At 35.0% G+C, this 18,014-nt stretch overlaps 1 protein-coding gene across 1 annotated transcript; it reads left to right on the top strand.

The window, feature by feature from the left end:
* The first annotated feature begins 9,516 nt into the window (after positions 1–9,516).
* On the top strand, positions 9,517–16,061 carry LOC137243555 (uncharacterized). Its single transcript, XM_067771366.1, has 3 exons — positions 9,517–10,658; positions 10,760–11,127; positions 13,796–16,061. The coding sequence occupies exons 1-3, from the start codon at positions 9,902–9,904 to the stop codon at positions 13,967–13,969; spliced, it is 1,299 nt and encodes a 432-aa protein (XP_067627467.1). The 5' UTR covers positions 9,517–9,901; the 3' UTR covers positions 13,970–16,061.
* The last annotated feature ends 1,953 nt before the right edge of the window (positions 16,062–18,014 follow it).

Below are 18,014 nucleotides of genomic sequence, written 5' to 3'. Positions count from 1 at the left end.
TTAATTAAATTTTATGTAGTCCAACATTCAGGAATTGGGGTTTCTTGTTAGCATGTAGGTATGTATATATTGCACAATGATCGCTAATGTAATTTATCAAAGGAAATTATATTTAGAAATGATTCACAAACCTTTTTGGAGACTTGCATAGAAAAATGAATCGAAAATTACCAAGTACCTATGTATGTATAACAGTGGCATAGTAACGTGGACGGGGGTTTTGGGGCCAAAACCCTCTCCGAAATATTAGTATTTTCGTAAAAAATTGATTTGATATACATTTTAATTTCAACGGAATCGAAAAATATTTCGCTCCATCGTCGAAACAATAATTTTCATCGCCAGGCAAGAAATAGCTTCAAGAGGACATCGTGACTCTGGTCCTAGATCCCTCGAGACACCTCTCCATAATGATGGTAACTTCAGATCTTTATTAAGATTTCGGATGAATGCTGGTGACCAAACATTGAAGCAACATTTACTTCAAACTGCCACATTGAAAAATCGCGTCACATCTTACACGAGTCCACAGATTCAGAATGAACTCAATAAATTTGCGGGCACATAATTATTGATAAGATTGTTGCAAAAATCAACGCAAGCGAATGCTGCACTATACTCGCAGATGGGACAACCGACATTAGTTGCGTGGAACAATACTCACTATGTTTCCGTTATACTGAAAAAACTGCAGATGGTATAATTTTGAGAGAAGATTTTCTCCAGTTCAGCCCGATCGAAGACTGCACTGGTAGAGGACTTGCTTCGTCATTGATAAACATTTCAAAGAAGCTGAAGATCAATCTGGAGTTTTTAGTTTCTCAAGGATACGACGGTGCAGCTGCAATGAGTGGAGAATGGAATGGTTGCGCTACTGCAGTGATGGAGAAGTATCCGTGTACACTTTATGTACATTGCGCAAGCCATTCCTTGAATTTGGCGGTTGGTGAAGCGTGCTCCATTTCTCTCATAAGGAACTGTCTTGGGTCCATAAAGTAGATAATTTCTTTCTTCAGACCTTCAGCAAAACGCGAAGCTATTCTCAAGGATGCCGTCGAAACTGTGAATTATCCAACAAAGAAAAATCGTTTGAAGCGATTGTGTGAAAGAAGATGGACGGATAGACTAGATGATGTGATCTGCTTCAGAGAAATGGTTGCTCCCATTTATTTCATTTTAGAAAAAATTAATGATTGTGGAAACGCTGAAAGTTCTGGAAATGCTTTCAGTTATCTACACACTTTGAGGACTGGCGGATTCATTGTGGTAATGATTGTTATTAACGAAATTTTTTCTTTGGCTCACCATTAACCTCTTACCTTCAAGGGAAAAGTGTTGATCTTTCTGCAGCAGTTTCAGCGGCTGATGATCTGGCTGTTTTGTTGAAAGAAATGAGGGAAAAGGCTAAGTCAAAGTTCAAAGAAATGTTTCATTATGCTAAAGAATTAGCTGAATCTATCGGAGAGAAAATTGAAGTTCCTAGGGTTGTGACTCGTCAAAAAAATCGAGAAAACTACGAAAACAGCTCAGCAGAAGAATATTTTCGAAAATTAATATTCCTCCCTTTCATCGATCACTTCATATCTTCAGTGTCTGATAGATTCATCAAGCATAAAAACACATTGTCCATTATTGAAAATGCCATTCCCGCTAAATTGGTCAGAAAAGTAGGTGAAAACGTTTCTGAAACTGTCGAAATAATAATGGATCAGTGGTCAGCACTTACTGGAACAGCGGTATCTATGGTGAAAAAAGAAGTCCTACTACGGAGACAACGTTGGGTTGGAGCAGAAGATCGCCCAAAGACATTCATCGACGAATTCAATCTTTGTAATGAAGATTTTTTTCCACACGTTTTCAAGTTTTTGAAGATTGGAGCCACTTTAGCTGTAACCATTGCCAGCAGTGAACGAAGTTTTTTAAAATTGAGGCGTTTGAATAATTGGATAAGGAATTCAACCGGAGAAGATAGGCTGAATGGACTTGCCCTATGAAGTATCAATAGAAATATTGATATCACAGTGGAAGAAGTCATTGGCCGATTCGCTCAAAAACAGAGGAAAATCAATTTGTAATTTTGCGTTTTACTATTAATTATTACAACAACATTTTCAATAAATGGATCACTGAATAAACACAATACTATTTCCTCCCAATAAGATTATTCCATACAAAAAGTACTTATCATCACTTGAAAAAATTTTAATAATTATTTTACTACGCCACTGATGCATAAAACAACTGTTACATGTTACATCTCTCAGTGGCGCTAAAATTCGTCTTTAAGGGCCAATTAATGGTGACTATCCATAACCAGATAAAACAGCTGATCGAACCAACCTTATGGAAATCAATGTAATCGATTAATGGTGCCATACCATAACGCTAAAGCCATAACCATATAATAGCCAACCAATTGGTTTTTGGTTTTTCGCCATATCCATAACCTAAAAATATTTGAGTTGGAGAATTTATTAACTTTTTGTAGATTTTATTTATTGTTTTTGATACATTTTGGCTAAAAGACTTATTATTTGTGGAATATGTTTGAAATTTTTTGCGTTTTCTTCATTTTTATGAAATTTTCACGATTTTTAGGTTAAAGCACCAATAACTGATGCCAATTTGATATGGATAAGTAAAAATATGGTTATGACTATGGCGTTATGGCTGAGGACGTTTAATTGACGCTTTACATTGTCTAACTGACGTCAAATGCGCATTCACACGATTAGTATTTAAGGCATTTGCGTAGGCTCCATTTAGCGTAGAAGACTTGCAAATGATTGTGAACAATTAATACCACTTAACACCATATACTAGCTCCAATCAAACACACACCCCATCCCTAACAAGTGTGAGTCGATTTATATATTTTAGGGACTAATAAATTTAGATTTGACTATTCACTATGCACTTTTGTATAAACACTGTCATCATTTAATTTAATTCATTCATAATAATTCGTGAAAAACGAATCTATCAAAAAAGAACAAATAAACGGGAATGATTGGAAATAGCTTCAGCCTGACCCGCAAGCTCTTTCAAGTAATCGTAATACACGTAGGTAAAGGCCCTTGAGTTCGTTGAATTTTCACAGATGCAGAAATGGTTAAGCTCACTTGAATGTGCCTATTATATGTACATACTACATATGTATGTATGCAGGCAAAAACATTTACACATAATGCATGCACACATTGTATTGTGTTATGAAATTGTTTATTTCTTGTACGCATCAAATTACGGAAGTAATAAAGAAAAGATATAATAGATGAAAAAACGTTGAAAGTATTGTTCGAAATGTGGAATTTAGAAGGGAGTGATGCATTCGCGCATAAATGGAAGAAATATATGTATGTATGTTTATATACATATCTAAGTATTTATTTACTTGGGGCATTATATTAAGATTGGTGGAAAATAATTATGCATATGTTTTTGAAATTATAATTATTGAGTGGTAAATGAAGTCATGGACAAAGTTTCAATCTATATGAAAAACTGCTTATGTGACGGAGCTGTAAAGCTTGCATTACTCATGCTTAACATAGATTTTCCAACTTGGCCTTGATTATACTTCACTTAGCACACATGTACATATGTATGTATGTACATACGATCTGCAATGTACTTGATTGATTGCAGCCAAAAGTGCCGACGTTACTTTGAGCTTATGTAGAAAATCAAAAATCAACAGCCTTCTTACACAAGTCAAGTATTTATAAGTATTCAAAGCTCATCAAGCAGAACCGTTAGTGAAATGTCTGTATATGCCTAGTATCAGTAACGGCCGCTTAAATCACCGTATAGTCAGAGAGGATAGATATAATCAGCCCAATTCTAAATATTCCCTCGGAATTTTGTTCTCGCGGATATTTTTTTTCACGCGGAAAAATTCCTCCAATTCTTTTCTCCTAGGGAGAACAATAATTGGGGAATAGGAATTTCGAATTTTTGAAGTCAGCTGTTTTGTCAATTGAAATTTCGTTGCGCATTTCTTATTTTGTTTAAAAAATTTAATTTACTACTTGTTTGAAATTAAGAAATAAAATATAAACAAAGCACAGTATTGCATTTCATGTGGTATTCATTGAAATGAATGGGTGACACAGCAGCATCAAGAAGAAGAAGAAGACGACGGGATAACACAAATCCGTCTGAGTTGCCTGCTTCCATTCAGCAGAGCAATTTTCTGGCGGCCAAGTCGAGTTGAATTCGTCTTTCGTCATATGCCAAAATCTATTTAAGCCTTCTTAAAAAATCCTTGCGCAATTTCTCGATGACTGCATCAAATATACCAAGAGCTCTTCCGTTGCTTATGATATACTTTGCGACTTAAAATAAGGAATCTTGTGGTAGAATGTACATATTTTAGCACAAATTTGTACAAATAAGTTTTCTTTCTTAAAAGAACCAATTTCCTTTAACTATATCGATTCATTCCTTTTAATTTAACAAGTGAAAAAACTCCTAAGAAAGAGCGAAATCTCCCTCTCCCTCACATTCATAATACCTACTTTTTTCCCATAACCGGCTTCCGCTTTTTCGAACATTGTTCAGAATAGGAGGAAAGGAAGAAGTGAAAAAACTCACAAGGAATTTTTATTTACAATAGGCGGAATGGAAGAAGAGAAAAAACTCGCACAGAATTTTTGTTTAGAAAATTGCCTTCTACACATTTTTAAGAAGTTTATATTAATATATTATGTATATGTACATTAGTGTGGCCCTTCGTTGTATGCAGGGAAAAAAGTGTTTGGATTCTTGATCTCACCCCCTAGAAATATGCGAATAGCTCAAAAACGAATATATATAAAGTTTTAGACCAATCAGAAAAGATTTAGAGGTGGCGCAAAGGGCTTGAAATCCTGAAATTGGCAAATTTTTACAATTTCGTGTTTCAGGCTTCCATATTTCTAAACCCTGCGAAAATTTACTGCTTTTCCATACCGTAATAAGATCTGTATTTACGTAATTTTCCAAAATGGTCACAATCTTCAAAATCGGTCGATCAATAACAGATTTACAGGGCAAAATATATATTGCTTTCGACAAACAAATATGAAAAGTAAATTAAGCCTGTGCAAATGTGTTTATCAGTGAATCGTGGTATTCGGGTAAAAAACGCTCAAATAAATTTTTTTATACACAAATACATACATATATCCCTTGAAGCCAAACTTGAAGTTTATTTATTTAAAAAAGTATACACATATATTTTATTATAAATTTTCTTTCGAAATGCGTGATACCACAGCAAATTTAAGCCTGCACTGTAACTTGTTCTTGCAATAAGCATGTCGAAAGAAATTAAAAAAAAAAGTATAAAGAAATGAAAATATATATTTTCAAATTTCAGACAACTACAAAAAATTTCTTTGACGTTTTCTTATTAAAACTATACTGCTCTTGAATGAACAAATTTTGAATAGTAGGTTTTTTTAAATAGATAAATTGCGGTGGGATGGAAAACTACTTCCAGAAATAACAGGTCATGAAAAGGTGAACCGACTTCCAGTTGTTGTTACTTACTGGAATGGCGAACATTTAATAGGAACTCCAAAATTATATGCTGCAACAGGCTCGGAAATAGCTGATACGTTGTATGAACTGTTATTTGAATGGGATATGAAGGATGATATTGTGGCCTGTTGTTTTGATACGACATCGGTTAACACAGGCGTTATAAAAGGAGCTGCAACGTTATTAGAAAAAAACTTGAGCGAAAACTTTTGTATCTACCTTGTCGTCATCATATTTATGAAGTTTTGGTGAGAGTTTTTTTCAGTAAATACTAGTAAGGACGTCCAGTTATTTCGGCGATTTCAATAAAATTGGAAAAACATCGACAAAAATAGTTTTAAAGATTTGCTACAAAATAACGAATCGAAATTACGTTTAAGCGATAGCAAATATACTATTCTAAATTTCTCTAAGGAAGAGTTGAAAAAGAAAACAGTAAGAGATTACTATAGGGAATTATTGGAATTAACGTCTATATGTCTAGGAGCAAGTGGTCGCATAAAGTTTCGTGTAACAGGACCCACTCATCATGCTCGGTGGATGCCTAAGGCATTGTATTGCCTAAAAATCTATTTATTTCCTGAACAGTTTAAACTAACGGAGTATGAAGAGAATTCGATAGCAAGTATATTCGCGTTTATTATACAATTCTATGTGAAGCTTTGGTTTAACTGTACCAATCCTCATAGAGCACCTCTTCAAGACTTATCTTTTATTAAAGAAATTTATAAATACATAAATGCTAATAAAAAAATATCTGAAATTGCAATAAACAAGTTTTGTAACCACCTATGGTACCATGGTACCTATCTGAAGAATATATTGCATTGCCGTTGTTCGATGATGACGTCTCTTGTACCATGAAGAAAAAGATTGTAGAAAAACTCAAGAGCATAGACAACTGCGACAAGCAAACAGAAAATTTAAAGAGGTTACACTTAAGGCCCAGTGAATTCAATAAATTCATAGAAAAAGAACTACACGACTTTGTAACAGGCAATACATACAATTGAATTATTTGGTCCGTTTGGGATATCATCTCAATTTCTGGAGGTAGATCCACTATACTGGGGGATACAGAAACCTATAAAAAAGCTAAAGATAATGTTATAAATATAAAATTAGTTAACGACACAGCAGAACGGGGAGTAAAACTTATGGAAAAATATAATAGAATACTTACAAATGACGAACAAGAAAAGCAATATTTATTACAAGTTGTAACTGATTACAAAAAACAATTTGAATCACATAATAAATCATCATTAATTAGATCCTAGAAATAATATCATATTATATACGTGTCAGCTAAAGTTTCACAAGATATATGTATATGTTTTAAAAATGTATTTTAAAAAAAAGTTTATAATAAAAAAACAAACTCATTTACGTATACTCATTATATACACATTCTTGAAGTAATGATAACGTGTTTAAGGCATACTTTATTTTATAACTTTATTATTATTTCACCAATTTTTGTTGTTTCACATTTATTTGAAAGTCCAATAACCCTAGAACTTACTAATAACACGATAAATTAAGTTTCGCCCATAACAAATGAAGTAGGGTTGACCAAATTTAAGAAATTGTAAAAATTCGTCATTTTTCAGAATTTCAAGCCCTTTGCGCCACCTCTAATCCTTCTTCGATTGACCTAAAACTTTGTATATTCTAGTTTTTAGGCTATTCGCATATTTCTAGGGGGTGAGATCGAGAATCAGAACACTTTGGAAAATAAGGGCCAACCTAATGTACATATATTGTGATTGTTGGAAAGAGGAAAAATTGTTTAATGCAATCAAAACAAACAAAATACCTCACGAATATGTATAGAAGCAATTTAAAATTACCCCTCAAATGGGGCATTACAAATGAATTTCGCAAAAAGTACGAACTGACGTCTCTTATTACATACATATATCTATCCTCTCTAGTATAGTCTACACAGAAAGAAAAATACTGGTAAAATCAACCGAAATACGGTCAATTCAACCAAAATTTCTGTTAATTTTTATCCATCGCAACAAGATGTTGAATCAACTGCGCACAAATCGTTGATTCGTAATTGACCGTTTTAGTAGTCAAATGAACAAAAAAAGTTGTTGCGACAGCTTTGTATGAAAGTACCTATGTTGCCATATAAATAATTTTCGTAACACTTTAAGTTGGAATGATTCCAAAACAACTCTAACTTTTATTTTGTCGGAAACATCAACATTAAAAAAGGATGTTTTTTTTATTATGTTATTAGATTCGTTCGCGTGAGTAAAAATTCATAAAAACTTGAACAGAATGTTACTAACTTTGTAAAAATCCTGTTCCTTCAAGCAAAACTTTTGCAACAAGAGGACGCAATTTTGCATTTCGCTTGGACGAGAAGTTGCAAAATTGTACCCGATGAATAAAGGGTTTTTTCGTTTTGTATTGATAACTGAAAAACTAGTTTTTTATTGTTTTCCCATTTTGTGTGTTTTCGATTTGATGGTTTTCTTATTTTGGTGTTTTTTTTTAACAAGTGGCACCATCGTCATAAGTACAATGTAGAGAGCGCAGTGAGCGTAAAATTCTCTTTGAAATTCGCTCATGTATTGACAGTTGATCGCCGTTGAAATGACCTGTAAGGTCAGTTGTGTTAACAGAAAAATCAGTTAGATTGATTAGGAATTTGTCAATTTTACAAAATTTTGTTAACTTAAGAGCAACAATTTCTCTTCTGTTGAAATGACTAAACTAATTTCTTCGCTTGACAAAGAACTCGGTCGAATTAACCATAATTCGATCAAATTCACCGAATCTCCGTTAAGTCAAGAACAACAGAACCGATATGTTGATTTTACTAGCACCATTTCTTTCAGTGTAAGTATTTGAAGCATTAATGAAAAGTGGATAAAAAGTAGAAACCGTTGCAATATGTACAGATATATACATATGTGACCTGGAATCATGAAACAACCCTATTGTGCGAAAATACCGTCCTCACTTTTTGAGTGATTCTAATAGAAATTTAACGCTCTTTCCAATGAAATAACCCGCAGTTTTTTAACTTTCTTAGTTTTTTCACAAATCGCATTTAAAGCCAAATCGGACCACAAATACGATTTTTTAAAATATTTCGATCTATGCGCCACCTATCGGAGGTTTTTTCTTATTATTGCATTGTCATCGGGTTCTGAACTATATTCCCAGTTTCAACTTGTAGCTTTTCGGGAAGTTAATTAATCTTTAATTACAAAATGTGTTCACAACGGCCAGCCGCTGCACAGAGTCAAGCTAAACAATAACTTTAAACGCGTTTTTCTCGAAAACTTGCTTTCGCACAATAGGGTCGTTTTATGATTCCAGGCCACATATGTATTTATTTAAGATTTGTTGTTGTTGTTGTTGTATTAGTTATTATTATTCTTCAATTTAAAAATGCATTTTACTTCTGAAGTTAATATTGGCATTCCTCTTCTGAACTAAGATTTATGTAAACAATTATAATTAGTATTTGTGCCGAGCTTTTCAATTAATTATTAAGTACCTAAATAGGAATATTTGATCCCAAACAACATGTGGGTTATTTTTTTTACCTTACTTAGGTCTACTTTTTATCACGAAGCTAATGTTAAAATTTGAAAAAAGTTATGTTCTCATGAGGGGTTAAACTCATAAAAATTTACATCTACATATTTACTAATCGACTTTCATATACTTCTGTCTTATTATTACAGAGCTTTCTAAACAACCATCGCATTTTGGAGACGAGCCGGACCTCCTGTTCAAAAACGCGCAGGGCCGGAATAGTCTATTTTTAACGTGTAACGGTGCTGCAGCCGCTAATAACGCCGCTACAGCAACCGCTGCCTCTATAGCTACCGCTATTCCATTAACAAATAACGCAACAGCCAAAATTAATCTAGAAACCTCGTTAAATGATTGCGAAAGTGGCTATGTGCCAACGGTTGGCCGTTGGGGCGCCGAATGGCCAAGTTGACTCGCCGAAGCCAGCCTGGTGCGATGTGGCGCCGACGCCGCTAGCGGTGCCGGTGCCGATGAGGGTTTATCGGCGGGTGCGGTACGTATTGGATTGACTACGAACACCGTTCCTGTTCAAGATAGATCACAAAAGAGCAACAACGACCAACGGTTTGTTGTCACTCAAAAGCAGCAATGCAATAAAGTGTGCAAAAAATCATGGTCGTCGGACAACCACCATGAAGTTAATGAAAGCCATGTGGACGATGACAACGACACTGGTGGACAATGTGTTAGCAATGGTGATGATGCAGTTGATGATTCCAAAGCAACACCAACCACAAAAACAATCGACAACAATGTTGAAACCAACAAAGAAAATTGTGTGGCCAGTTCAACCGCCTCTGCCATTGGCATGGCACAGAAAACTGCTAAAGTGGATAATCTGACATTGAATGTGTCGATGGAACGCTGCGGCAACGTACGTAAGTTACTTGAAGAGCAGCACCGCAAATGGTGGCGCAACCAACAACATGACCAACAAGAATGGTGGGCCGATGAGGACAGCTACAATTTAACTGCATTCAATCAAATCAACGGAATTTGGCCTTTGGGTCATCCATTGCCACTACCAGATTGGGCAACGGCTCACGATGATGAGCATACCAAAGGCATTTTGAATTTTGATTCAGTTTGGGAATATGAGGACTTAAATGCAATTATAGAGACGAAATTACATCGAATGCTGGAAGAAACACACTATGACACTGTTAACCTATTTGTAGACTTTTATAACGCATTCAAACGTACGCGCCGTTCGGATTTGAAATCATTCTTCCAATTCTATGATTTACCGATCAATAGACGCCATCACATGTGTGTATCATTGGCTATGGAGATAATGGCACGCATTATTGAAATATTTCCCGTTCTACAACATTATTTGTATCTGGTTTCGTGCGAAGAGCAAGTGATGTCGCAAAGTGACTATATTGAAAGCACTGACGAAGTGGGTGGTTTGAATTCTCCAGATGCTAACGTGGAAAAGGAACATTCTATGGTAGCTATGAAGATATCAATTGCCGGTCGTGAGGGTGTGATGATATTGGATCCGGGTTATCATGTAGGACGTGCTGTGACAGTAATGTCGGACCAAATGTATCCACATACTGGTGCGTTGATGTCTGTATTCTTCGAATAGATTGACAATTTTTTTTATTAAGAAAAAGTCCAAAATTACAATAAAATTTTTTATCTTTATCATCATGATCAGGTTGGTTCACACAATCGAACGAGCCGCGCGTAGAACGTGATTATTGTTATAACTATTGCCTACATAGCAATAAGTATGTTGAATGGAGGGAGCGTGAAACACGCGGCGACGAACAATCTTTCAAGTCATCTCTCATATATGTCGAACAACCGTACATGACTGCAATTGATGTGACCGTACGTCGTAATTTGGTATACAACTTCCGTTCGCTGCTATCGCGCGACGCAAAGGGGCGCGTTTTCGCCGGAATTTATTTACCGGTTATGTCAAACAGTAACGAAGCACATTTCACCATATTCTATGATGGACCTAATGATCAACGCGTAAAAGTGAAGTTCATGTTTAACGTCTTCAAAAATCCCTCAAAGGTATATATTTTTATATAACAGTCCTATGCATAATGATATTTTTATACCCAGCTGAGCGGAGCTCACAGAGAATATTAATTTTGTTCGCATAAAGGTACCCCGTAAGGGCATAAACTAATCGAGATAGATATATACCTCTATATATCAAAATGATCTGGGCGAAAAAAGAAATTCATTTAGCTATGTCTGTCCGTCTGTCCGTAAACACGATAACTTGAGTACATTTTGAGGTATATTAATGAAATTTGATATGTATGTTCCTGGGCGCTCATCTCAGATCGCTATTTAAAATGAACGAAATCGGACTATAACCACGCCCACTTTTTCGATATCTAAAATGTCGAAAACCCGAAAAAGTGCGATAATTCATTACCAAAGACGGATAAGGCGAAACATTGTAAGTGGGTTGACCTTATGACGCATAATAGAAAATTAGTAACATTTTGGACAATGGGCGTGGCAACGCCCACTTTTAAAAGAAGGTAATTAAAAATTTTTGCAAGCTGTAATTTGGCAGTCGTTGAGGATATCATGATGAAATTTGGCAGGAACGTTACTCCTATTACTGTATGTGTGCTACATAAAAATTTGCAAAATCGGATGACGAACACGTCCACTTTAAAAAAAAAAAAATTTAAAAGTCAAATTTTAACAAAAAATTTAATATCTTTACAGTATATGAGTAAATTATGTCAACATTCATCTCCAGTAATGATATGGTGCAACAAAATACAAAAATAAAAGAAAATTTCAAAATGGGCGCGGCTCCGCCCGTCTAGAATACTTTTAATGCCATAAGCCGAACAAAAATTTACCGATCCTTGTGAAATTTGGTAAGGGCATAGCTTCTATGCCGACAACTGTTTTTTCTGAAAATGGGCGAAATCGATTGAAGCCATACCCATTTTTTATACACAGTCCGACCGTCTGTCCTTCCGCTCGGCCGTTAACACGGTAACTTGAGCAAACATCGTTATATCTTTACTAAACTTAGTTAACGTACTTATCTGAACTCACTTTATCTTGGCATTAAAAATGGGCGAAATCCGGCTATGACCACGCCCACATTTTCGATATCGAACATTTCGAAAAATGAAACAAATGCCATAATTCTATACCAAATACGAAAAAAGGGATGAAACATGGTGATGGGATTGGATTTTTGACGCAAGATATAACTTTAGAAAAAACTTTGTAAAATGGGTGTGACACCTACCATATTAAGTAGAAGAAAATGAAAAATTTCTGCAGGGAATCATGGCAGGAATACTGTTCGTGGTATTGCATATATGTATAAAGAAATTAGCGGTACCTGAAGGATGAAGTTCTGCGTCACCCTGGTGCACATTTTGGTCGATATCTCGAAAACGCCTTCACATATACAACTTAGGGCTACTCCTTTTTAAAACCCTCATTAATACCTTTAATTTGATACCCATATCGTACAAACACATTACAGAGTCACCCCTGGTCCACTTTTATGGCAATATCTCGAAAAGATGTGCACCTATAGAACTAAGGCCCGCTCTCTTTTAAAATACTCATTAAACCCTTTTATTTGATAATCATGTCATACAAACACATTCCAGGGTTACCCTAACCAAGAAATATTTTTGTCAATTCTCAGTTTGAGATACATTTGAGAATCAGTCCATTTATCACATTTCAAACGTTAGTTTTCAAATGCATTTCAAATAACCGTTGATACCATTCTCAAGCTAAAAGGCACATTTTTAATATGGAATTTTTCTTTATTTTAAAATTGAGAATTTTTGGATTCTCAAATTTTTCTCAAACGAGAATAAAGCGCAACGAAATGGAATCCACTGTTATGCCACTTTCGGTAAGCAAATTTATTATTTTCCTCACTTCACTTTTAACTCGTTTAGATTTATGCATAATGTAGTACAATATCACTTAATATTATTAAAATGTATAAATAGTTCCTTATTTTTTCACTTTATGTCCAACTTCACTCGCTAAAATCGCGTGTTTACATTTCCAGCTAAATTATGCAAATTAGAGATCGACGAATTATCAACGGCACTATCGACGACACTATCAATAGCATTGATGTAAAATAAGCATGTTGTACTATGTTTTATTTTATTTTTAGGTTTCATGAACACTTATTATGTACTTTAAAATTTAGACACATTGGCGCAAAAAGTATCCACATTATTATTAACGAAAATATTCCATGATATCGATGGTTTTCAACCAGAATGGAACGAAATGCAAGTATATCTCAAACCATGCTCAAGTTGTAGAACAACGTTTGAGAAAAAGTTGAGAGAATATTTAGCTTCAAATGATTAATAAAGCTTAATATCAAACTGAGAATTAATGTTTTCTCAAACATTTGAGAGAAAAAACTTTTCAAGTATGTCTCAAATTATTCTCAAGTTGAAGATCGACGTTTGAGAAAAAGTCGAGAAAATATTTTGTTTCAAATGATAAATAATGTTGAATATCAAACTGATAATCGATGTTTTTCCGAAGCATTTGAGATTTTTGTTTTCAGTGTTTGTTGGGCTAGGTTCATTTTCCTACATAGTGATTTTCCCTTATTTTGTCTCCAAAGCTCTCAGCTGGGTATGTAATGTTCGGTTACACCCGAACTTAGCCTTCCTTACTTGTTACTTTTTGCTTTCATTTAATTTTGTAGATTCCGGACAACGTACAACAACATTTAGATAAGTTGGCACCGCAGTTAAATATGAAACAAAAAGAGCTGGCTAATCTCTGTAAATCCTTAGCTGAAGTCATACATGACAAGGATTTCATACGACAACTATTGACTATCAATGATGATATCGACAATATGTCAGCTGAGAATTGACAATTAAAGAACAAAAAGGTCGATGCTGATCTGAAGGATGTGGCTGTTAGTGAAACACCCAGCAATAGCGTACAAACAGTTGTAGCAGCCACAACAGAGACAGTGCGGTCGAAATGAGCATACGATTTGGACAAATTTCACTACAACTTAAATATTTTCAAACAATCCTCATAAAAAATTTTAAGTAAAAAAAAAAATTCATACAAAAACAAAGTTTTACGATTCTTCACAATGCACTTAAGAGAACCACAAAATTAAAGCATGAAAAATTAAGTATATTAAACATATATGGGGTTAATAATTTACCGTTAGTTTAAAAAAAACACATATTTATTATTAACTTGAAACAAAATTATACAACATACATTTACACACTTTTAACTCTAGTAAAACATATTATTATTATACCAAATATTCACTTGAAAAGTATTTAACTAAATAAAACGCAACATTTAGCTTATTTGGATTTATAACGTTTAGCAGCGAAAATTTAGAAATATATTTTCACCGCTTTAATACATATTTTAATGCAAAACATTAGAGTTTTTGTTGTTTAATTATGGGATTAATAACTTGTACTTTAAAGCTTACCACGGATATCACGTTTCGGTTTGCAAATTCAGTCACCGTAACCAAGGGCCATATCCAGCCTTTCAAAAAAAGGGGGAAGGCCATTTTTTTTTTTTTTATTTCAGATTCTATTTAGCGTATTTATAAGTAAAAATAGTAATGACGTCTAGGTAAAAGCGAAGCCTGTTTTATAAACCCAGCTGTGGGCTCTAGCAGTCCGTTAAAATTTTTATTTATTTATCAAGAGCTTCCTAAAATGTCTACCATGTCTAGGATTTGGTAATTCAAAATTTTGTTGAATTAGATGGATTAATTTAATAGTCAGTGCAAGGTGTAATTACTTTAGAAATGTGATCCGCCAAGTGAGTTTCAGATTCAACAAAATTGTATTTTTCCACATATTTTATTTAGTTACAGAAATGTATTTCAAATTGCATTACTCTCTGAGTATTAGAAAATCTGCTAAGTATAATACTTCGAGGATTTATTGTAAATTCATCTAAAATTAGATCTTTTAACTCCGTATCATTTTCCGCTACCAATTTTTGAAAAAAAAAAAAATAAAATTAAAAAAAAAAAAACTTTATTTACCATTAAGAAGAGTTTCTGCCATTGTTGTTCTCAACCTCGTCTTTACCACCCTTACAGTGCTGAAGGAACTTTCCACAGTTGCGGTTGTGCAGGGCATTGCAAGCAGAATTTCATGTGATTCTCTTATCTTTGGATGGAATGCTGTCTTCACGAAGGCACATACAAGATCTGTTGGTCCATGATTTTGGCAAGCCCTGTACCACAATTCCAGTTCATTATTCATACCATATAAATTATAAAAAACCTCGGCATCGGCAAGTTTGCTTTCAATGCCTTTAGGACTCATCTTTTTGACAATATTTGGATGCAATGTAGTCAAACAAAAAACCAGGATTATTTTGCTGTGAAAACCTTTAACTTAGAGAACATATTAGGGAGTGTAGATAATGGTGAGGAACTAAAAACATTTTATGTTGTTGATGTTGAACTTTCAGTTTTGTGTTCTTAGTTCGTGAAGACGGAGGGGGCAACGGCCCCCTGCCCACCCCTGCATACGCCCTTGACCGTAGCAAACACGACATTTTTGCGTTCACTCTCCTCGTAGAGGTAACTTTCAAATGAAGGCAGCAAATTTTATAGTCATGTTTCAAAGCAGTACATTAGCAATATGGAACTATAATCTAGCTAATTTGTTATATTTTCGGAACATAAGCTTTTATGCACCGTTAGACGTGATATCATTTATATATTTAGCTTAATCTCTATTAAACTCTGACTATATATGAACACCCTTATATAATATATATGATACTATATTATTATAATGATCATACTTTAATTTAGTGTTTCCAGTAAAAGCAAAAAATGTTAATGGGAAGAAGAAAGACGTGGAAATTATTATTTAAAAAAAATATAAGAACATATACATTTAAATAAAACCTTATGTAACGTAGCTATGCACGTAATAAAGCTTAGTTTGCCAAAAATAAAACGTGTTTTAAATATTTTTATTGGGTAACCTGAGCACAGTCTGTCAATGCTTCTCCAGTACTGCCCTCTCCTTTGTCAACTCATCAGCCTTTTGTCACCTTCCATTCCTTTATGACGGGCACCTAGTATAGGTGTACATATTGTAACGAATTTAGAGAAATTCCGCTTATTTGAAACCTTCTGCTAACGTTTGAATCGCTAAACTGTTGTATAAATCACTCCAATATTCTGTATTGCGAAATGGGCTTTATTAGGGTACTTTGGGAGTAGTATAATTATACTTCACTCCACAACTGATAGTGTGTTTAAATCAAACTGAATGGTTATTACTCAGCCTGCGCTGCTTTTATACTCTCTGCTGCCTCGCCCACATATTTCTCCAAAGGTCTAGACGTTTCACCTTCTAGAACTCTTGTATCTCCTGCTTGGCAATTAGTTATATGCCTGTGCATGCGTGAGTAAGAACTTCGGCTGATGTTTACATATGTTTGTGAGTATCCCTTCGTTTCCCCGTATGTATGTGTGTAAATGATGATTGATTTGTGTATGTACACAAGAGCGCCAGCTTGCTTTATTGTTGTTGTGCCTTTATTTACTAACAGCTTATTGATGTTAACATTCGCCGCAATATGTTCGGCATGAGCGAAGTCTCCCCAATGCTTCTTTGCATTCCAAGACACTTCATGATGAAGTACTTGTTGGGTTATTACAGTGATTGCCTATCAATATACATGCATATATTTTGACGTGACTTCAGCTTAAGCGCGCCTCCTCCAGTACTCCGACTGCATTCTTCTCGGCTTTAATTTCCGCCTGAAAGACATTGCATTGATCTGGCAGCCTGTACGATCTACTTGTTTCTGGATCAACGCAATAATCAGCCGACCCGACTGCTTCCGTTAGTTTGGAACCATCGTTATAGTATATTCTGCCATTTCCGCAACCCTTGCGTCATCCCTACGACTATATTATATCCCAACATCTCTTTCGAAGCTCAGGCGCGGGACCATGTAGTCCGTTTACCCTATATTTAATGGCGCTATACTATTGTAAACACACGGCCTGCACTTAAGCTGGCCCGAGGCATTAAGCCTTTTTGAGGCTTTATTCGCTCTCTCTTTCACATGGAGTTTCCATGAAAACTTACTGTCTAGTGTAATTCCTACATATGTCGTGCTACACTTCTCTTGTAGGGCTAACCTTGGTTAAAATAACTCAGTCTTGGCACTTATTGCACTCAAAACCACTGTTTTTTGAAGTTTTTTCGGTAATATTTATGAGCCTTTCACAATCTCATTTTTAGTTCAAAAATTATAAATTTTTGGCATTGGGATAGAGAATTTTTTCTATAGAAGCAAATCCTTTCATTTCGAACCCTTAGAGTTATAAGTGCTTCGAGAATATTTGAGGGGATACAAGTTTACAATTTTTGGAAGGCTGATTAGACCAACCAAGACCTTCTTGTAATAATGCTTCCCCCATTAAATACGTGGGACCGATTGTTGTTGTTGTAGCAGTGCTTCGCCCCATTCAATAGGTGCAACCGATCACAAATTGTCATCAATATCCTTTAACGGGAGTTCAAGGAAACTTGCAGTTTCAATAGGGGTGTACCATAATGAGAGGGGCGTTAGAGGCGTTGGTTCCACAATACAGTTAAATAGATGGTTGGTGTCATGTGGGGACACATTACAAGCAGGGCATATGTTTTGTATCTCGGAGGAGTTGATTCTGGATAGGTAAGAGTTTCACGTGTTACAGTATCCAGATCGACGTTGAGCTAGAGTTACTCGCGTTTCCGTAGGGAGAGTGCGTTCCTCTTCTGCTAGTTTTGGGTATTGTTCTTTGAGTACAGTATTCCTGGCATAGAGGTACGACGCCTGTTTGTGGAGTTTTCTGAGGACCTGCTTGTGTTTTTTAGCTTCATACGGCTGTACTCTCAGGTGCCGTATTT

Source organism: Eurosta solidaginis, chromosome 3 (assembly GCF_040869045.1).
Source record: "Eurosta solidaginis isolate ZX-2024a chromosome 3, ASM4086904v1, whole genome shotgun sequence".
Taxonomy (NCBI): domain Eukaryota; kingdom Metazoa; phylum Arthropoda; class Insecta; order Diptera; family Tephritidae; genus Eurosta; species Eurosta solidaginis.
Note: the sequence above shows the minus strand (reverse complement) of the source record. Positions and strands in the feature narration are given on the sequence as shown.

Coding starts and splice junctions, on each gene's coding strand:
- LOC137243555 (XM_067771366.1), top strand. CDS start 9,902: ATGGCACAGAAAACTGCTAAAGTGGATAATCTGACATTGAATGTGTCG. Junction 10,659..10,759: donor CCAAATGTATCCACATACTG/GTGCGTTGATGT, acceptor CATCATGATCAG/GTTGGTTCACACAATCGAAC. Junction 11,128..13,795: donor TCTTCAAAAATCCCTCAAAG/GTATATATTTTT, acceptor TTAATTTTGTAG/ATTCCGGACAACGTACAACA.